This window comes from Rattus norvegicus, chromosome 12 (assembly GCF_036323735.1).
Source record: "Rattus norvegicus strain BN/NHsdMcwi chromosome 12, GRCr8, whole genome shotgun sequence".
Taxonomy (NCBI): domain Eukaryota; kingdom Metazoa; phylum Chordata; class Mammalia; order Rodentia; family Muridae; genus Rattus; species Rattus norvegicus.
The window spans coordinates 16,702,669-16,724,733 of record NC_086030.1 but is presented as its reverse complement, the minus strand read 5'-3'; the positions used below and the strand labels follow the sequence as shown (position 1 = coordinate 16,724,733).

The following is a 22,065-nucleotide window of genomic DNA, read 5'->3' as shown; positions in this document are numbered from 1 at the left end:
AGGGCCAGCATTCAGGGGCCTGCCTGGCATGTGGGGAATGTCGTAGGAGAAGTCTCAGCCTTCCAGAAACTCAAAGGGAAGTGTTCTCATATGGGGTGGTGGGAGGTGGTGTTTGTGGGATGTCCCTCTGGTGTGGAACCCTGAGGGGCTGCCGTTAAGAGTTACACTGGGGCTGACCGGCTTTTCTGATGTCTTCATAAACAAAGACCGCTGTTCCTGCCTTACCTACCCTACTTCCTGGTAGACCAGTACCCCAGCGCTTGAGCTTCACCACAGTGGGGTCTTTTGTTGGTCACTGACTTGGGCCACAATCACCACAATTTATTTAGAGTCAGCACGGTGGCTGTACTCTATGCTGGCCCTGGGATACAAATCTCAGTTTCTGCTCAGGAGGCCCAGGGTACAAGGCCTTTGAGAAACGCTAAGGCAGGTAGGGCAGGTAGGGCTCTTTATGCGCCTTTCTAGAGCTTAACTTAACCTCTTTTCTACCCCAGACCCCTCTGTTTCCGGCCGGTATCTTCTGGTGTCTCTGGCCTCTTCAAGGAACAGTTCTAAGGCTGGTACACCCTGGACCTTCCCTCCATCCCGGACAGACCATTACCTTAAACCTGGTCCTTCCCAACGACTGGGCTTGGGGGTAGGGGTGCTCCAGAATGGCCTCAGAGAGCAGGAAAAATTTGGGGATCAGCCAACTACTGCAGAACGACCGTGGAGGAAGAGTTAAATGGACTAGCAAACACGAACAGGCCAGAGGCAGAAGGATTGCTATGAGTTCGAGTCCAGCTTGAGCCACACATATACTTCAAGCCTAGTCTGGGTTGTAGAGTGAGACCCCCGTCTTAAACCCCGGAAAAACCCGCAGGGGAATCGCAGGGGCCCGGGACCACGCTTCAGAGCCCCCTCCCCTGGCAGTCCCGGGGAGGGGCGTGGCCTAGCACGGTGACGTCACCTGCCTATAAAACCCATGGCGCCGCCGGGCTGGCTTTGTGGAGAGCTGCAGCGGACTAAGCGGTGCTTAACAAAGGAGGTCCGGAACAGCCACCCAAGCTCCCCGGGCTACCGGGCCGCCCTCCGCCACCATGACCGCCAACGGCACGGCCGAGGCTGTGCAGATCCAGTTCGGGCTCATCAGCTGCGGCAACAAGTACCTGACAGCCGAGGCGTTCGGGTTCAAGGTGAACGCATCCGCTAGTAGCTTGAAGAAGAAGCAGATCTGGACGCTGGAGCAACCTCCCGATGAGGCGGGCAGCGCGGCCGTGTGTCTGCGCAGCCACCTGGGTCGCTACCTGGCCGCCGACAAGGACGGCAATGTGACCTGCGAGCGCGAGGTACCTGACGGCGACTGCCGCTTCCTCGTCGTGGCACACGACGACGGCCGCTGGTCGCTGCAGTCCGAGGCGCACCGGCGCTACTTCGGCGGCACCGAGGACCGCCTGTCCTGCTTCGCGCAGAGCGTGTCGCCGGCCGAGAAGTGGAGCGTGCACATCGCCATGCACCCGCAGGTCAACATCTACAGCGTCACCCGCAAGCGCTACGCTCATCTGAGCGCGCGACCGGCCGACGAGATCGCGGTAGACCGCGACGTGCCTTGGGGCGTCGACTCGCTCATCACCTTGGCCTTCCAGGACCAGCGCTACAGCGTGCAGACGTCGGACCACCGCTTCCTGCGCCACGACGGGCGCCTTGTGGCGCGGCCTGAGCCCGCCACGGGCTTCACACTGGAGTTCCGCTCCGGCAAGGTGGCCTTTCGCGACTGCGAAGGTCGCTACCTGGCTCCGTCCGGGCCCAGCGGCACCCTCAAGGCTGGCAAGGCCACCAAGGTGGGCAAAGATGAGCTCTTCGCCCTGGAACAGAGCTGCGCTCAGGTGGTGCTGCAGGCAGCCAACGAGAGGAACGTGTCCACGCGCCAGGGTGAGCTGGGGACATGTCCCCTCCCTTGGGTCCCGACCCAGTGCACAAAAGCACCTCTGCACTCCTGCATCCTTCTGTTTCCTCGTCTCCTCCTGGGCTCCCTTTAGGCGCACGGGCCTCCAGGCTTAAAAGACCTGATCCTGGAACTCGCTATATAGACGGGGCTGGCCCAGAACTCGCAGAAATCTTCCTGTCTCTTGTGCTGGGATTAAAGGCATGTACCACCCCTCTGTCCCGGACGTGGGTTTCTTCTCCTGGGAGGAGGAGGTAACATGGGGAGGGAGAACGGCCTAGCACATCCTAAAGGAATACTGTTCACCTCCCCAGCCCATGGCTGGGGGCGTGGAGCTCTCTAGACCTAGCTTAGACCTTCTCTGTTTCCTCTTCCTTCCCAGTCTGAGCCGTCCCCATTCATGAGCTGATCCTCTAGGATAGGCTGTCCCAGGTCTTGGAGAGGAAGGGTCCCCCCACCCCCACCCCCTTGTTCATTTCCTCGTGCGTCCTCTTCCGTTTCGCGGGCCTTTGGCTAGAGGGCCAGGGGACAGTCACCCCTGCCCTCCCCGCCTTAACTGGCGTGATAGAAGAGATTGGAGGGGTTTTTGATCCCGGCGGGGTGTGCCGGGCGCGGTCGGTCCTGCGACTGGTGGGGGGGGGTGTTGTCCGCAGGGGCTTCCCCTCCCCCACTCCACCTCCCCTCACTAAGGCCAGGCGCTCCCGGCCGCGGCCTTTGTGAGCAGGGGGGCGGGTCGCCACGGCTGGGCCCTCCCTCGTCCCCTTTGTCCTGCTAAGGCTCTGCAGATGGGAAAACCAGATGCGGCGGAGCTGGGGGAGGGGATCGACTTAGGCGGGTCCCTCTGCGGAAGAGCCACCCCCAACCCTCCAGGCGTTGTCCCTGGTCCAGGGTTCAGTGAGGAGGCGCGGAGTGAAGCCGCCTGGCTCTTCCTTCGCACCCCGGCTGGCAGGCGGCGTGGCGCGGGTGGCTGCGCGCCAGGCACCCTCCCTGCCCTCCCGTGCACGCCTTGCGGTCCGGCACTCGGCAAAGTGGCCCTCCAAAAGCCTCTACCCTCGAATGAACCGGTCCCCACGGCCTCTCTGACTGGGAACAATCGTTTGCAACTCTATCTGTCCCTATCCAGGGCCTCCTGCAGGTTGGCAGGCCATTTCCGACCGGCATGGGCATGGCGCAAGTAGGCGCCTCCTTTCTGGCTACCCCTACTTTCCAAAGGGTCTTTGGTGCCTGCTGGCAGGGGCTTGTGAGATTTCCCTTCCTTGGTTGGGAAATTGAACCCCAGGTTTTGGAGAGAGCTGGATGGGAGCCAGTCTGTGGAGAGGAAGACCCCCTCCCCCAATGCAGAGAGTAAAGCCTTGGGTGGGGCCTACTGAGTTTGGTTGAATTAACGCTCAGAAAGGTGCAACCATTTGCTTACTGTTACACAGCAACGTGCTGAACTGGGTGTACTTGATTCCAGAATGTTCTCTCATTTTACACACACACACACACACACACACACACACACGCCAATGAACCATAGCTTCTCTTGTTTCACAGTGCTGGGTGAGGGGGTCAGAGTTCCCACCTGTTTAGCAAACACTGATATACAAGGATCAGTAAAGGTCTCTTGGGAATGCGATTGGTATGCAAAGCAAAAGATTGGGGGTACAGGATCGGGGTAGTGGATTATAAGGATCTGGGATCCTTTCTGAGGACCCAGGAGAGTGAATAGAAATTAGCGTGCACCAAGTTTAAGGACTGGTCTTGGAGGCCGGGGTGGGGGGGGGGAGGGCGGGGAGGGGGTCACAGCAAAGGCCGGGAGGCAGGGAGGAGCATATCTAGGAGGAAGATTGGGATTTGGGACGGAGGGGATGCCGGGAACTCTCAAGCCCAGAGAGACCAGCTCTCTGCCTACCGAGCTGTGTCCAAGGCTTGTGCCCTGGGGGAGGTTAGGCAAGGCACAGGTGAGTTAGGCCCCTGGGGCCTGGAAGGAGCTAGAAGGTGTGTTTTGCGAGCCTGGACAGGTACCCTTCTCTGAGGGTGCCATGATGGTGCATGATTCACACTGATGCGGCAGGAGGAGGCGAAAATCTAAGGAGTTGAAGGGATGAGAATCTGAAGGGAACTTGGGGTCACAGTTAGACCTCTTCTGCCCTCATATGTCCGGGTCTAAGTCTAATTTCCCTGTCAGCCAACTCCTCCCCGGGCTTTTTGAGGGTGAGCGGCTGGGTGGGTGTGCCGGGGAGGCCATTTTGGGCAGGCCTGCGTGGCAGGGAGGCGGGGCTGGGCTTCGGGAAACACGTGTTGAGAACTGCTAGCCCGGAATAGGGGGAGGGAAGGCACAATCTGGGGTTGTGAATCATCCATGCAGATTTGCCGCTTCCTGCTCCCTGGCCTCAGTTTCCCCATCTGTAAAACAGAGGTACTTTGAGCCAGGCTCTGTTCCTGGGAGGTGGCGATCCCACGGGAGCAGGATTGGGGGGGAGGGTCTTTTGCTCCTTGCTCCTCTTGACCCTCCTAAGCCCCTGCTGGCTCAAGAAGACCCCGTGCTGTGTCCGCCCATCCTGGTTTACATGTTGGGTTCTGATCCCCGAGTATGCTTTCAAAGGATTTTGTCCACATCACTTCTAGGGTGGCTGGCTGAAGAGTGAGTGACGGGTGAGGCTGGACTTTGTAGACTATCTGACAGCTTCCCTCTTGGGGCAAGGAATGGCTTGGTTTTGAGCACTGTATGAACTAAGCCACCTTCTGGTTTGTGGGGATTGCTTATTTAGAACAATGCAAAGGAATCTGGCAAACAGCTATGCCCAGGAAGGGGGTTGTGGGTTGGAGGACCCACTGAGTCACCACAGAGACGCCTAGGAAGCTGGAGGACAGCCACGCCCCCTCCGTGGGCTCCTAGGAGCCTGTGACTCAGGTTTTCTGTGCTGCTGCTGAAAAAAAAAATCCCACAGAAAATCTGTTACCATAGCAACGCAGCTCCAATGTGATTCCAAGGCCAAGTGGGGCCTTTCCCCCTGGCTGAGCCTTAGAGGGCCCATTCAGGAAGGGGGCTAACATCCCTTTCCTGCTGAGGTGGGAGGGCCCAGCATCTCCTCGGCAACAGGCCCTCAAGTCCTTTCACGGTTCCAACAGAACTGAGAGGTGATCCTTTTTGGCAAGGGAGGGAAACTGAGGCAAAGAGCTGAGAAGGCATTCACCTAAGGGTGTATGGAGTCCACGTTTGGTGCCTCGATGGCTTCTTTATCAAAAAGTAGATGCACCAGGCCCCTTTGTTCCCAGTACCTGGAGATGAGACCCAGATGGTGGCCTGGGTGAGGCCCTTTCTGTCCTCCGTCTGGGTGTCTCATTTTTCAGAGGGTACTGGGAGGGTGAAGGTTGGTTTATGTCCACAACACTGCGCTGTCTTGAACTCAGTGCCCCTGACGTCTTGGGCCTGGGCCTCCCCTTTGTTTTTTTTTTTTTTTTTTTTTTTGGAGCTGGGGACCGAACCCAGGGCCTTGCGCATGCTAGGCAAGCGCTCTACCACTGAGCTAAATCCCCAATCCCTGGGCCTCCCCTTTGTATGAGGGAAGCTGGCATGCTGGACGCCCTGACTCTTTTACCCCGCCCACCTTATTTTTAGTTTCTGTCTTGTAGCCCATCTGGCTTCCAACTCTCCAGTCTCCTGCCTCAGTCTCCAGGGTACTGGGGATGCCAGGCCACTTATGATTGGCTTCTGGCCTCCTCTTGATGGTCTTCCTTGGATGCTGGAGTGGCTGGGAGGGGCTTTTCTTTTCTTTTTTTTTTCAGACAGTGTTTCTCTGTGTAGCCCTGGCTGTCCAGGAACTCCCTATGTAGACCAGGCTGGTCTCCAGTGCTGGGATTAAAAGCCTGTGCCACTGTCTCTTAGTGACGCTTTTCTTTTATTTGTGGGAATGTGGGGATAAAACCTGAGGCCTTGTGCAGGACAGGCTGAGAGACTCTACCACTGAGCCACACCCCAGCCCTCACTGGGGGATCCTAGGCTGGGGCTCTACCACTGAGCCACGCCCCAGCCCCTCACTGGGGGATTCTAGGCAGGGGCTCTACCACTGAGCCACGCCCCAGCCCCTCACTGGGGGATTCTAGGCAGGGGCTCTACCACTGAGCCACACCCCAGCCCCTCACTGGGGGATTCTAGGCAGGGGCTCTGCCACTGAGCCACGCCCCCAGCCCCTCCCTGGGGGATTCTAGGCAGGGGCTCTACCACTGAGCCACGCCCCCAGCCCCTCATTGGGGGATTCTAGGCAAGTGCTCAATCACTGAACCACACCCCCAGAACCAACTCCCCCCCCCCCCCCCCCCCCCAGCTAGGGACCAAACCCAGGGCCTTGCGCTTCCTAGGCAAGCGGTCTACCACTGAGCTAAATCCCCAACTCTTTCTTTTTTTAAATACATTTTTAATCTAATTACCTTTATCAGTTTGAGTGTGTGTGTGAGTGTGTGTGTGTGTGTGTGTGTGTGTGTGTGTGTGTGTGTGCGCACACAGGCATAGCCCCCAATACCCACAAGATGCTCAGAGGAGAACTTGTGGGAATCCTTTTTTCTCCTTCAGACATTTGAGGACACACTGTGGTCCCGATGCTGGCGTTTCCCTGACTGCTCCATTACCCTCTGTGGGCACGATTGGATCAGGTGGGGTCACTTAGTCTCTCCAGCCCCGGGTGTGGCTATTCCGCCCAGTATCCTGTGCTGACTCAGCTGTCCCTGCGCTCAGTTACAGGCTGGCAGAGGGGACAGCGGGGGACACCTGCATATATGTGGCCAACTGTCCTCTTGATGTTTAGTCATCTCAAGTGTGGGCCAGGGACAGGAGAGCCAGTTTCTGCCTGAGAAGGTTGGGCAGACCCCAGCCCAGAGCTGTGGCCTTGGAGTGGCGGTCTAGCCTGGGATAGCCTTCCCATCTTCCTCTGTGCTTCCTGGTAGGGACTGGGTCAGGGTGCTGGGGACCCTAGAAGGGGAGTGCTGAGACATGGCCAGGCTTCTGTCCATCCCCTTGGTCTTGCTGGGTGACCTTGGGCTAAGGCCTGGCATCATTTTCTCTGAGGTAGAGTAAACGACTCAGTTGGGTTAGGGTGGCACTGGCACACTCTTGGGTGGAGAGTCAACTACAGATGGGTTCCTAGGGGCAAGGTTGAAGGTGGCATCTACCATCCCCTGCTAGGTTCTGCTTCCTAAGGACAACTGTGAGATCAGTAGTGTATACTGTGTCCATGCCGAGGACATTCTTGCCGAGTCCAGGCCCCTTGAAACAAAGAGTTTATCTGGTTAGGAACCAAGGTCCCACTCCTCGGTGGGATCAAAGCCACTATGCAAAGCAGGGCCACAGAGCAGGCCTGGGGAAAGACACCTTACTGGGGCTCAGCGAGGTCATGTGACAGGGAAACCATGTTGTGTTACTAGTGTTGTGTTACTATGTAGCAACATACATAATTGTGTTACTAAGTTAGCAAGCCATGCTAGGGCACAAACCTGTCATTCCAGCACTTGGGAGGCAGAGGCAGGTGGATCTCTTGAGTTCAAAGGTGGCTCGGGATACACAGTGAGACCCTGTGTTATGAGCACTGGCTCTAGAGGTTCTGAGTTCAATTCCCAGCCACCACATGATGCCTCACACCCATCTGTTAATGGGATTCAATGGCCTCTTCTGGTGTGTCTGAGAAGGACCGTGTACTGAGAAGGACCATGTACTCGCATATGTGAAATAAATAAATCTTAAAAAAACAAAAACAAGAAAATGAAAAGAAGGGAGGGTCAGATGTTTTTTGTTTGTTTTGATTTTGGTGTGGTGCAACCCCACCCCCCTTTTTTCTTTTTGGCTTTTTTTTTTTTTTTTTTTTTTTCAGAGCTGGGGATCGAACCCAGGGCCTTGCGCTTCCTAGGCAAGCGCTCTACCACTGAGCTAAATCCCCAACCCCTCTTTTTACAGGACAGGCTGGCCTTGAACTCAGAGTTCCGCTCTGGAACACTTGTTTTTGCACAGGCCTAGCACTCACATGATGGCTCCCAACAGTTCCAGATCTGACCTCTGAGGGCACTGGGCACATATGTGTGTGCACATGCATACACACAGGCCAAGGCTCACACATAACATAAAATACAAGCAGTCTTTCCAAAAATTAGAGAAAATAAATGAGAGAGGGAAAGAAGGAGAGAGACCCCAATGTTTGGACATGGCCACCACATGCAGGGAAATGCTGGAAGGTTTGGTAAACATTCCGTGTTTGTGGCTAGTGGGGGCAGGGATAAAGTATGACTTCATTCTTGTGATTTTTGAGTTTTCTAAAGAAACATGTGGCGTGCATGTCTGTGTGTGTGTGTGTGTGTGTGTGTGTGTGTGTGTGTGTGTGTGTGTGTGTTTGGTACAAGGGGTAGAATTCAGGGCCTTCTATGCCAGGCAAATACTTTATACTGAGTTATATTTCGAACCCCCTTTCTCTTTTATTTTATATATAGCTCTGGCTGGCCTAGAACTCATTATGTGGACTAAGGTGACCTCAGACTCACCCAAACTCAAATGACATTCACCTGCCTCTGCCTCCGGAGTGCTAGAGATAAAGTCATGAACTACCACGCCTACCTTCTCTTTAAAAATATGTCACTGCTTTTGTTTTTAATTTTGTCTGTGGAGGAGGGTGGTACCCACATGCAGTGGTGCCAGTTTGGAGGTCCTGCCCCCATTCGTTGGTCCTAGGGATCGAACTCAGGTTATCAGGTTTGGCAGCCGGTGCCTTTGCCCCATGAGCCATCTGGATGGCCTGCAACACTTTGTCCATCTGTCTGTCTGTCTCTGTGTGTGTGTGTGTGTCTGTATCTGTGTGTGTGTGTGTGTGGGGTGGGGTCTCATATATCACAGGCTGGCTTTGAACTTATGATCTTCCTGCCTCTGGTAACCAAGAACTGGGATTGCAGGCTCACCCCACCACACCCTTTTACACAGTTCTGGGATGGACCCCAGGATCCTGCGTGTTCTGCAAGCGCTCTACCAACTGAATTACAGCCACGGCTCTATTTTATTTTATTATCTTTCGGGATGGGGCCCTACTCATCGCCGAGGGTAACGTCGGCCTCCGGAGTGCTGGGATGATGGGCGTGGGTCGCCGTGCCTGGCTCCTACTTGGTTCTTTGGCTTTCACACATGCCCACTACAGGAAGCAGGTAACGAAGCCCCTTTTACCAGCATCCGCCATGTGACATTCTGCAGAACCAGCTCCATCTGTGTGTTTATTCAATGGTTTTGGTTGTATTTAAAGCAAATTCCTGACACTGGAGTGTCTTATCCGGAAACGCCTCTGTAACTACAAAACCAGGCCATTCCTTACATAACGGCAGCGTTGCCGAACTGCAACCAATCTTTAAGACCCAATCCAGGACCACGGGAGAGTTCTCCTGCTTGGCCTTAGAACATCCTTGTGGGTGGTTCATTTTGAAGTTTGAAGGCTTCCTTCCTCCCCTGCTCCCCTTCCTCCTTGTCATTTTGGGCACTAGAGTTTAAAGAAATCCACCACTGAGCTAAATCCCCAGATTTTTTTGTAAGAGTCTTATATAGCCCGGGGTGGCCTTGAACTTGTGGCAGTCCTCCTGCTGGGCACATCCTGTTTTTATTGTCTATGTGTACACCTCTAATGTGGAAGTCAAAGATCAATATCATATGTGTGGTCTTCGGTCATTCTACATACTTTTGCGGGGGGGGCAGGGATGGAGTCTAGCTGGGTTGCGGTGACATGGGCTTCTTATCCAGCATTAAAGCAGAGGTAGGTGGCTCTCTGAATTCCGGGACAGCCAGGGTTACACCGGAAACCCTGTCTCAAAAAACAAAAAACACAGAAAGAAAGGAAAAGAAGTGAAGTCTCCCTATGTAGCCCTGAGTGGCCTAGAACTCACTATGTAGACCACGCTGGCCTTGAACTCACAACAAAGATCCTACCTGCCTTTGCCTCCTGAGCGTCCACTCTCTCCTTTGAGACAAAAATTGCTCAGTGGCCTGAATTCAGTGACCTAAGCTGGCTGGTCACTGAGCTCCAGGCCTCCCTTTGTTTTGGCTCCCCTGTGCCTGGCTTTTACCTGATTCCTAGCAATCTGAATTTAATAGTTTATGGCCGAGTCATCTCTTCAATGTCTTCAATGCCCCGTTCCCCCCCCCCTTTTTTTTCTTTTGAGACAGAGTCTTACTTGGTAGCCTGGGGGCCCCAGAACTCAGAGTTAGCCTGTCCTTTCAGTCTCCCGAGGGGTGAGATCCTGGCTAGCTTTGGCTACTGACCTGCTAGCCTGGTCCTGCCCACTGCTCAGGATTACCACTGAGGGATCTAAGCCACACTCCAGGAAGCCCACTGCCCTGTGGTATTTTAGAATATGGCTGAGACAAGGGTCATGCAGTGGCCTGACTGCCTTGGGTCTCTCCACAGGAATGGACCTGTCAGCCAATCAGGATGAAGAGACGGATCAGGAGACCTTCCAGCTGGAGATCGACCGGGACACAAGAAAGTGTGCCTTCCGCACCCACACGGGCAAGTACTGGACGCTGACAGCGACTGGAGGTGTGCAGTCCACTGCATCCACTAAGTGAGTGACACCCTGCACCTACCCCCACCCTTCCCCCCACCACACCCACCCCACCCCCGTCACCTGGCCCTTCTCTTCCCTTGGGACTGGGCAGCCTGCTTGACGCCCCCACATTGCCCTCCTCTCTGCTCTTCCTCAGGAATGCCAGCTGCTACTTTGACATTGAGTGGTGTGAGCGGCGGATCACTCTGAGAGCGTCCAACGGCAAGTTTGTGACCGCCAAGAAAAACGGCCAACTGGCTGCCACTGTGGAGACAGCAGGTAGCCACATGGGGCACGCAGCCCAAGCCTTTTTCCCTAGTGCCCTAGAGGGTCAGTTATCCTGCGGTCAGCCATCAGGCCCACCTGAACCTCTCTGTGTGTGCAGGGCATCCCCGTGAGCTGGCAGCTTGTGACCCTTAGCTTCTTGGTATCCCTCTCTGAGCCACACCTTGGCTGGCCTAGCCTTGTTGCTGTAAAGCTCAACGGCCCCTTTTCCCTGTGACAGGGGACTCGGAACTCTTCCTCATGAAGCTGATTAACCGCCCCATCATCGTGTTCCGTGGGGAGCACGGGTTCATTGGCTGCCGCAAGGTCACGGGCACCCTGGACGCCAATCGCTCCAGTTACGACGTCTTTCAGCTGGAGTTCAATGATGGCGCCTACAACATCAAAGGTAGGTTCACTGGGTGGGGATGCTCGCGTCATCAGCAGAGGACCGGTGTCCTACGGTCGGCCACTCCTCCCCGGGTAGACCCTTCCCCGCTTGTCTACAGAGAGAACGTTCCCATCCGTCCCGGGCAGACAGAAAGAAGGTGGGGAGAGTGAGTGGGCGTGGCTCCAATCTGAGAAGATGAGGCAGGAGAATTACCTTTTTTTTTTTTTTTTTTTTTTTTTTTCCTTTTTGGTGTTGAGGACGAACCTAGGGCTTGTTAGGAAACGTTTTACCACTGAGTTTAATCCCCATCCCCAAGAATTATCTCAAAAAAAAAAAAAAAAGAAAGGAAGAAAGAAAGAAAGAAAGAAAGAAACAAAGAGAAAAGAGAGAAAGAGAGAAAGAGAGGGGAAAAAAGAACAAAAGAAATGACAAGAGTGGGGTTGGGGATTTAGCTCAGTGGTAGAGCGCTTGCCTAGGAAGCGCAAGGCCCTGGGTTCGGTCCCCAGCTCCGAAAAAAAGAACAAAAAAAAAAAAAAAAAGAAAAAAAAAAGAAATGACAAGAGAAGATGGAGCCTGGGGGTGGCACACGCCTTTGGTCCCAGCACTCAGGAGGCAGAGGCGGTGGAGCTCTGAGTTCTCCACCAGCCTGGTCTACAGAGCGAGTTCTAAAATAGAGCTATGCAGAGAAACCTTGTCTCAAAAACAAACAAGCGAAAAGGGGCGGGGGGAGGGGGAAGGAAGATGGACGATAAGTATGTTACTTCTTGGCTATGAGACCAAAACCAGTGAGAGTTCAACAACCATCCAGCCGTGTCAAGTCAGAATCAGTGCCCTGTGCTATGTGTGGCCTTTCTTACAGTGCTGAGGATTGAATTCAGAGCCAGCCCCCAGCCCCTCACTGGTGGATTCTAGGCAGGGGCTCTACCACTGAGCCACACCCCAGCCCCTCACTGGGGGATTCTAGGCAGGGGCTCTACCACTGAGCCACACCCCAGCCCCTCACTGGGGGATTGTAGGCAGGGGCTCCACCACTGAGCCACACCCCAGCCCCTCACTGGAGGATTCTAGGCAGGGGCTCTACCACTGAGCCACACCCCAGCCCCTCACTGGGGGATTCTAGGCAGGGGCTCTACCACTGAGCCACACCCCAGCCCCTCACTGGGGGATTCTAGGCAGGGGCTCCACCACTGAGCCACACCCCAGCCCCTCACTGGGGGATTCTAGGCAGGGGCTCTACCACTGAGCCACACCCCCAGCCTCTCACTGGGGAAATCCTACGCAGGGGCTCTACCACTGAGTTACGTCCCTAGCCCCTCACTGGGGGATTCTAGACAGATGCTCTACTGCTGATATATATCCCTCTTTTTGTTTGTTTTATTGTGTCCCTAGCTGTCCTAGAACTTGCTTTAGAGACCAGAAATGTACCTGTCTCCACCTCCCAAATGTTGGATTTAAAGGCATGTACCACCATGCCCAGCCCTCTTACATTTTGTAGTTTGAGATGACATGTCAGTAAATTTCCCAGGATGGCTCTGAATCTAGGTAATCCTCCTGCCTCAGTTTCTTGAGCATTTGGATTACAGGACTGGGCCCCACATCCAGCTGAGCCCACTCCCGTTGTGGAAGCCTGACAGTGGCAGGGAGTGTTAATCCTTTGGGGGACTGACAGAGTTGGGTGGGAGCAGAGCTTGACGTGTAGTCTCCTTCCCCAGACTCCACGGGCAAGTACTGGACGGTGGGTAGCGACTCCTCGGTCACCAGCAGCAGCGACACCCCCGTGGATTTCTTCCTTGAGTTCTGTGACTACAATAAGGTGGCTCTCAAGGTGGGCGGTCGCTACCTGAAGGGGGACCACGCCGGGGTCCTGAAGGCCTGCGCGGAGACTATCGACCCCGCCACACTCTGGGAGTACTAGGGCCACCTGCCCTCTGCAGGCCGCTGTCCAGTCCCTCCTGTTATCCTTACTCACCGAGTGGCCCTGCAGCAGGTGGCAAGCCCTTGCCTTTCAAACTGGAAACCCGAGAGAAAGCGGTGCCCTTGCCCGTCGCCCTCTGTGGACCCCTTCTCCCTAACTCTCTGCTCCCCATGGGTCGGTGGCTGCAGACTGTCCCCGGGAGGGACTCTGGTTCCCTCTGTACCCTTCTTTTCATGGGGCACTCTGGCACCTTTCTTCTGACCTCAGTCAACTCTGAGCCTTATTTCCCCCAGGAAGTGGCCTAGGAGAAGCTACAGGGCCTAGGGAGCTGCCCTGAGCTTGTAACTGGAAGAACCCCACCCCCAACCCCCACCCTCACCTCTCTGGTGCACCTACTCTGGCCCCAGCATCTGGAGGCGAGCCTTTGGGAGGGACTAAGGCCCGCATGGTCTGCCTTGCCCCAAGTGTTTTTCTGGATCATGGCTGGAAGTCAGTCCCATCCTGCAGCATTCAGGCCTGGCTCTTAGACTCAAAGCTAGCTAGGTGACACTGCCAGGTTGCTTCTGCGTATTCTGGAGGGTGCGGGGCTCTCCACATCGTGAGGGGGCGGGGCTCTCCCCGCCTCATTCCCTTTCCCCTGGCCTGACTGGAAGCAGAAAAATGACCAAATCAGTATTTTTTTTTTTTTAAGGAAATGTTACTGTTGAAAGGGCCCTAGGCAAGCCTGCCCTATTGGTTGTAGCCGTGAGTGGTCTTGGGGGGAGATGCTTGGCACCTCTCCCTGCCTCCCCAGAGGGTTCCTTCCCTCCCTCCCTCCTGCCTGTCCACCCAGCCCTGGCTCTGTGATTGGTGCTCCCCGTCTTCCCAGACACCTCGGGGCTCCTGGGCGGGAGAAAGCCAGATGTGTCCCTCCCTGGGAGCCCTGCAGTAAACCTCAGGGGGCCCTTTCCCAGATACCCCATTCCACCGACTCCCCCACACCATGCATCTCACTCTGGGTGTCTCTGTCTTTTATTTTTTGTAACTGTCATTTGTATAACTCTGAAAACCCATGATAGTAGCTTTGAACTGGAAAATAAAGTAACACCAAGTCTGCGGCCCGTGTGTGTCTCACAGCGGAAGCAGAGGAAGAGGACAAGGGTAGCGGGCAGAGGGCCAGCTGGGAGAGAGGCGGGGAGAGAGGCGGTGCTGATTGGCGGGCTCTTGTTTGGACTCGGACCCTAGTGGCGCCGGCATACGATAGTAGCTCTGGGCTGAGAGATGTGTAACACAGGGTTCCTGAGTCTTTCAAGCTGGGCAGGCTACAGGGTTCAGCAGGTAAAGTCGTTTGCTGCCAAGCATGATCAGTTTGACTCCCCAGCACCCATGTGAAAAGTTGGGCGCAACGGTGTACCCCCACTTCGGAGCTTCTGGGGAGTGCAGACACAAGAGGCTCCTTAGAGCTTGCTGGCTGCCCAGCCTTGCCTAACCTGTGACCTCTGGGTTGAGTGAGCGGCCCTGTGAAGATGGGTTGTGGAAGACACTCCACATAGATCTGCGGCCCACCGACACAAATGAAAACAAGCCAGGCCTGTCATCCCAGTTACTCAGGGAGCTGAGGCAGGAGGATCACATTTAAGACCGCCTAGGTTGAAGAGTAAGTTTAAGGGCAAGCCCAGGCTCCTTGCTAGACAGATGTTTTATATGAAGGGGCTGTGGGATAATTCAGACAGGCAGGGGCTGGAGAGATGGCTCACCTGTTAGAGCCTTGGCTGCCGTCTTAGGGTTTCCATTGCTGTGAACAGACACCATGACCAAGGCAGCTCTTATAAGGACAACTGGGGCCGGCTTACAGGCTCAGAGGTTCCATTATCAAGGCAGGAAGCACAGCATCCTCCAGTCAGGCATGGTACAGGAGGAGCCCGAAAGTTCTACATCTTCATCCAAAGGAAGCCAGAAGCAGATGTCCTCAGGCATCTAGGAGGAGGGTCTCAAAGCCCACCCCCACAGTGACACATTTTCCAATAAGGCCACACCTACCATCAAGGCCACACCTCCTAATAGTGCCACTCCCTGGGCCAAGCTTATTCAAACCACCACAGCTGCTCTTCCAAAGGACCCAGGTTCAATTCCCAGCACTCACATGGCAGCTTACAACTGTAATTCCCGTTCCAGGGGACCCAACACCCCTTACACAGGCACCGTTGCAGGAAAAAGACCAATCGGTGCACATAAAAATACATAAATCAGTAGAAAGAGAAGCCATTAGCTACCTCTGCCCTCGACAGGCAAGCTGAGGTCTTGGGGGTGCGTCAGAGGTCCACAGCTTGAGCCTAGAGGGTGGTGGCATCGCCTATGTGCTCCCTCTCTGACAGGTAGGTACTTAGCTGAGCCCTCTGGATTATCCCAGAGACCCATTTTACAGAGGGGGACGCTGAGGCATAGGAAAAGACAACCTTGTTTGCTGGCTTGTGAGAGTGCCCAGTAGGGCACCCACAAGGCCCAGCAGCCCCAGGCATTGTGGAGGCCGTTAGAGAGCCACATTGATTGGCTGCTGATGACACAATGAAGAACCCGCAGAGTGATTGGCGGTCCTGGAGGGAAGGCATGTGAGGAGATTGACAGGGGCAGATGGCCACAAAGGGTCCAGTGGCTTCCCACAGGGTGGAAGCTCTGGGCCCAAGCCAGTAAAGTGTCAGTGACTCAGAGACATTTGAATCCTTGAGTCAAATTCTCAGGCTCTAGCGGGGCCAGCACTGGGGAGAAAAGACACCCTCCCTGTCCATTACAACCACCAAGCACAGCCTGGCTACCTGATGACTGATGGTCCCAAACTACTACGTGGGTGGGTTCCTGCTGTATTGGAGGGGAAGAACTGATGGAGGAGGCTCAGTCTATTGAGGGCAGCCCAGGATCTGAGGGAAGAGGCACAGTTCTCACATGGGAGGCAAAAAGTCTGGTGGGAGTCCAAGGGAGGACAGATGTAGGGTTATGGGAAGGAACCTAGTCAAGGGACTCTCCTAAGCACAGGCCCTGAGCAGGGGAAGCTGTGAAAGAGGTTGGACTAATGAGGCCCTGTCGTGGGGAGGCAGCGGACATCTTGGAGGGAAGAGGGGCACCCATGAGCTAACACAGGCGAGCCATTAAGTATCTCCGAGTCCTGTACACACGCTCATGCCCACGAGCGCGTGTGTGGCAGCATCCACTCAGCTGTAGCTGAGTATCCCACCCCCTTGTTTGTTCCAGCTGAGTGAGTGATGCCACAGCTTGGAGATGGAGCCCTGTGAGTTTGGCCTTTTTCCTTTGGTTTGGTTTTTCGAGAGGGTTTCTCTATGTAACCTTGGCTGTCCTAGAACTCACTCTGTAGACCAGGCTGGCCTCAAATTCACAGAGATCTGCCTGCCTCTGCTTCCCGGAGTTCTGGGATTAAAAGCCTGCGCCCACGTGTGTGCCACCACAGCCCAGCTGTGTAAATCTGTTTTTTGTGTGAGCGTAAGGAGCGGGAGCTCCTGTTGCACGGATGGGAAATCGAGGCAAAATCTCAAAGAAGCTGACGGCACAAGCTAGTGTGTTCATTTTCCCTCTCTAGAGAGAGAAGATTTTTATTATTTTAAAATAATTATATTTATTTTATTGTTTATTTATTTTGTTAATTTATATTTTATTTACATTTTCTTCTTCTTTTTTTTTTTTTTTTTTTCGGAGCTGGGGACCAAACCCAGGGCCTTGCGCTTGCTAGGCAAGCGCTCTACCACTGAGCTAAATCCCCAACCCCTTTATTTACATTTTCTATTTTTTTCGTGTATGAGTGTTTTGCCTTCATGTTTGTGTATATGTGTACCTGATGTCTAAGGGGGTCAGAAGAAGGCACTGGATCCCCGGTATGTATGGTTGTTAGCCGCCATGCATGCTGGTCCTCAGTCCTCTCAAGACAGCACTTATCAGTTACTCCACTGCCTTTTCTTTTCTTTTTCTTTCTTTTCTTTTCTTTCCCTTTCCCTTTCCTTTTCTCTCTCTCTCTCTCTCTCTCTCTCTCCCCCTCCCTTCCCCCCCTCTCTCTCTTTCTTTCTTCCTTCCTTTCTTTCTTCCTTCCTTTCTTTCTTTCTTTCTTTCTTTCTTTCTTTCTTTCTTTCTTTCTTTCTTTCTTTCTTTCTTTCTTTCTGAGACAGGCTCTCCTGTAACTTAGGCTCCATTCCAGCTTACCTGGTAGTCAAGGATGACTACATTAAATTGTCTTAAATTTCTGCCTCACCTCCACCTCCTGAGTGCTGGGATTGCAGGCATGTGCCACTGGGACGGGCTTCGTTTAGTGCTGACTTCTGAGCTGTATTCGGGGCCATCCCTCTGCCCACCGAGCCACAACCCCTATTGTAGGGAAGAGCAGTAGAGAAGCTTTCGTGGCCCTCACGGGTCCCTCCAGGTCTGTCAGAGTTCAGGTGGCTCACAGGCCCCTCTGGGGGCTTGACAGCAGACTCCAGCCTTAGGCACCCCCTGTTCTAATGCGCAGGCCGGCTGGGCCTTCAGGAAGGCTTGATGAGGTGCGAGAGGGCCCTGGCTAGTGCTGACTAGATTTCTCTGGTGAGGAGCAGATGGCTACAGCCTTGGGATTTCCCAACCAAGGCTACACTGAGCACCCTGTCCACGACCTGCTTCTAACCCCTCCAGTGGGGACCTAAGGGTGTGATCTTAGTTCCCACAGGGCCCCCATATCCTCCAGAGCTGAGAGGCCTCTCCCACTGGAGAGAGAAGAGCTGTCCTGATTTTGCTAAAATGTCGAATGCTAGGAGCTGGGGAAGTGTTTGGATGGACCCCCAGAGCTGTAGAGTTGCCAACGCGATGGGGCTCAGTGGCCGCCTGGCCCAGCTGGACTGGAAAGTTCAGAAACCAAGATGGGTAACTCCTAAGGAATGGCCCTGAGGATGACTCCTGGTGACCACAGACACGGCACATATACATATGCACACATTCACATAGGCGTGTGAATCCCAATCCATTCCCAGTACATGGGAGACAGGGATAGAGGATTGCTTTCAGGTTGAGGCCAACCTGGTCTACATATCCAGCTACTAAGGGAGACTCTGTCTCCAACTCTTGAGGGTGGCTCACCCTCAATCCTCAAGGCAACCTGGAAGATGCCTAGAGAGGAAGGTTAGCTCAGGTTTACTGTCAGCCCGGGGTCCAAAGTGAGGTCCAGGCCAGGCTGAGCTACCTAGCATAAGACCCTACCTCAAAACCAACCGGCCAAAAGATCCTACTGTCTTTCCTCCAGAGTGACGCACCGAGCACTTGGGAAGCAGAGGCAGGTGGATCGCTGTGAGTTTGAGACCAGCCTATATAGAGTGGGTTCCAGGGCAGCCTGGTCTACAGAGTGAATTTCAGGACAGCCAAAGCTACACAAAGAAACCATTTCAAAACACAAAAACAACAATAACAAGGAAACGAGTGTGTGCGTGTGCGTGTGTGTGTGTGTGTGTGTGTGTGCACGTACACGCGTGCATGTGTGCTTACTGTTGTAGTAAACGATTCATTAGAGAAGCAGCCAACAACATCCCACTGGCTCATTTTCGACAGTGTTGAGCAAGGGACAGGAGTTCCTGGCCTCTCTGGTTGTCGCGCTCTTGTCTAGATGGGGAGATAGGAGGGGGCTTTCAGTCCCTTGAGGGTGATATCAGCAGAGGGAACAGATGGGGTCTCCCAGGGAGAGGGATTGGGGGGTGGGGAAAATCAGGGTAGGGGAGGGGTGGATTTAGGTTTACGTGAAACCCGAGCTACTTTGGGGCCTCTGGCTTAAAGCTACCAACAATGGCAAGGCCATCTTCACAGGGGGACTGGAGAGGCTGGTCAGAATCCCTCTCCCTTTTTTCTAGGACACAGGCCTGACCCCTGTGGGGAGGGGACAGATAGAAGAATGCTGCCTTCTAGAGACCCCTAACTAGAGCCACACACCAGGCCTCAGTAATTAATGCCAAGCCTTTTGCTATCACTGAAAGACCACAGTAAAGATCTGTAAGATGACTCAGCGGGTCAAGCTGCTGACAGCCTCCGTCCCATCCCTGGCACCCACGTGACGGAAGGAAAGAATGGACCACTGTCCTTGGACCTCCACACGTGCGCACGTAAAACCATGTAATTCAGAATTTAGAATAAATCTGGAATGGTGATTCACACCTTTAATCCCAGAACTCAGAGGCAGAGGCAAATGGATCTCTGTGATTTTGAGGCCAGCCTGGTCTACAGAGCAAGTTTCAGGCCAGCCAAAGCTACCAAGATCTTGTCTCAGCCTCCTCCTTCTACGAACAGAAATTAAGACCATAAATGAGTGGGATATAAAATAAAAGGCAAAGGGGCCGGAGAGGCAGCTCAGTGGTTAAGAAAATTTGCTGTTTCTGCAGAGAACCCAGGATTGAGTCCCAGCACCCACATAGTGGCTGAGAACTATCCATACCTCAAGTTCCATACACAGGGGGTGTGCGTGAGGGCACACACACACACACAGACACACAGACACACACACACACACACACATACACAGACACACACACACAGGCACATGCATACATACACACAGACACACACACAGAGACACACACACAGACACACACACATACATACACAGACACACACACACAGACACACACACAGGCACATGCATGCATACACACACACAGACACACACACATACACAGACACACACACATAGACACATACACAGACACACACACACAGGCACATGCATACATATACATACACAGACACACACACAGAGACACAGACACAGACACACACACATAGACACATACACAGACACACACACACACAGGCCCATGCATACATATACACACACAGACACACAGACACACACAGAGACACAGACACACACACACAGACACACACACACAGACACACACACACAGAGACACACACACATACACAGAGACACACACACAGACACACACATACACAGACACACACACAGACACAGAGACACACACACAGACACACACATACACAGACACACACACACAGACACACACACACAGGCACATGCATGCATACACACACACAGACACAGACACACACACATAGACACATACACAGACACACACACACAGGCACATGCATACATATACACACACAGACACACAGACACACACAGAGACACAGACACACACACACAGACACACACACACACAGAGACACACATACACACACATACACACACAGAGACACACACAGACACACAGACATGCACACAGACACCCACAGACATGCACACAGACACACAACACACAGACACAGACACACAGAGACACACACATACAGACACACACACAGACATACAGACACACACACACACAGACACACACAGATACACACACACACAGACACTCACACTGGAAAAACAGTAAAGCACATAAAATAAAAGCAAGCAAACAAAAATAGGATCAAAGGGAATTCAATAACACCCACAGAAATCCTGTCCCCTGGTTTGGGTGTTATTTTTTTTTTTTTTTTTTTCGGAGCTGGGGACTGAACCCAGGGCCTTGCGCTTCCTAGGCAAGCGCTCTAACCACTGAGCTAAATCCCCAACCCCAGGTTTGGGTGTTATATGGGGGAATTAAACCCAGGGGCTCTCACCTGCTGGGCATATAGCCTATCACAAACCTGAATCCTTGGCGCACACTTTTATATTTATTTTGCGATGGTATTTTTTTTTGTTTGTTTGTTTCTCTTTTTCTTTGTTTTTTTAAAGGAATATTTATTTTATATATAAGTACACTGTCACTATCTTCAGACACACCAGAAGAGGGCATCAGATCCCATTACAGATGGTTGTAAGCCACCATGTGACTGCTGGGAATTGAACTCAGGACCTCTGGAAGAGCAGACAGTGCTCTAACCACTGAGCCATCTCTTCAGCACTGTTTTGCTTTTTCTTTGTTTTGTGTCTGTTTGTATGGTGTGTGGGGGTGTCTATGTGTGTACCATGTGTATGGATGCATGTGAGGGTATCTATGTGTGTTCCACGTGTGTGGATGCGTGTGGACGCTCCGGCATGTGTAAGTCAGATAGATGTTGGATATCTTCCTCCCCCCACTTATTTACTGACGCAGGGTCCATCACTGAACCTGGAGCCTGACAGGTCCTTACATAGCCAGCTGGCTTACTGCAGGACGTCCTTCACTGTCTCAGGAGTGCAGGAATTCCAGGCTGCCTGCTATACCCGCAGCCACGGGTGCTAAGGATCTGGACTCTGGTCCTCCTAGTATGTACTTGGTAACAGCTTTTCCCACTGAGCCATGTCTTCAGCATCCCCACCTCATTGTGTTTGGCAGGCTCTCACTAGGTAGTTCTGCCTGGCCTGGGACTCCTTAGAGTTCCAGTCTACACCACGTTAGTCATGAACTCAGAGACCTGCCTGTCTCTGCCTCCTGAGTGTTGGGATTAAAGACACTGTGCCTGCATACCTGATACCTACTTCTCTCCCAAACTCTCTGTCTCTCTCTGTCTCTGTCTCTCTCTCCCTTCCCCTCCCCCCTCTCTCTGAGGTATACTTTTTTTTAAAAAAGGTTTACTTATTTTATTCATATGAGTACACTGAGTACATTGTAGCTGTCCTCAGACACACCAGAAGAGGGCATCAGATCCCATTAGAGATGGTTGTGAGCCACCATGTGGTTGCTGGGATTTGAACTCAGGTCCTCTGGAAGAGCAGTCAGTGCTCTAACCACTGAGCCATCTCTCCAGCCCTGAGGTATACTTTTAACAGGTACCCCAGTCTGGCCTTTAATTTGTGGTCATTTTCCTGCCTCAGCCTCCTGACTGCTAAGGTTAGCCCCCACATCTAGCTTCAACATTTTCTTATGTTATTTCAGAACTTTTTATTTGTTTTGTTGCTGTTTTGTCAGGGTGTCTCTGTAGCACTGGCTGTCCTAGAACTCCGTCTGTAGACCAGGCTGGCTTCGAACTTGGAGATCCACCTGCCTCTGCCTCTCAGGTGCTGGGATTAAAGGTGTGCGCCCCGCTGCCCAACAGTTTATGTAGTGT

The 22,065-nt window shown here is 53.4% G+C and overlaps 1 protein-coding gene and 1 long non-coding RNA gene across 2 annotated transcripts; one reads left to right on the top strand and one right to left on the bottom strand.

Annotated features, from left to right (window-relative positions):
• Positions 1 to 999: 999 nt before the first annotated feature.
• Fscn1 (fascin actin-bundling protein 1) lies at positions 1,000 to 14,133 on the top strand. Its single transcript, NM_001100806.2, has 5 exons — positions 1,000 to 1,911; positions 10,330 to 10,486; positions 10,626 to 10,747; positions 10,974 to 11,141; positions 12,836 to 14,133. The coding sequence occupies exons 1-5, from the start codon at positions 1,080 to 1,082 to the stop codon at positions 13,036 to 13,038; spliced, it is 1,482 nt and encodes a 493-aa protein (NP_001094276.2). The 5' UTR covers positions 1,000 to 1,079; the 3' UTR covers positions 13,039 to 14,133.
• On the bottom strand, positions 8,919 to 11,055 carry LOC120095835 (uncharacterized). Its single transcript, XR_010056715.1, has 2 exons — positions 10,917 to 11,055; positions 8,919 to 9,726 (listed from the first exon to the last, which is right to left on the bottom strand). It is a non-coding gene; the product is annotated as an uncharacterized LOC120095835 (long non-coding RNA).
• Positions 14,134 to 22,065: the final 7,932 nt, after the last annotated feature.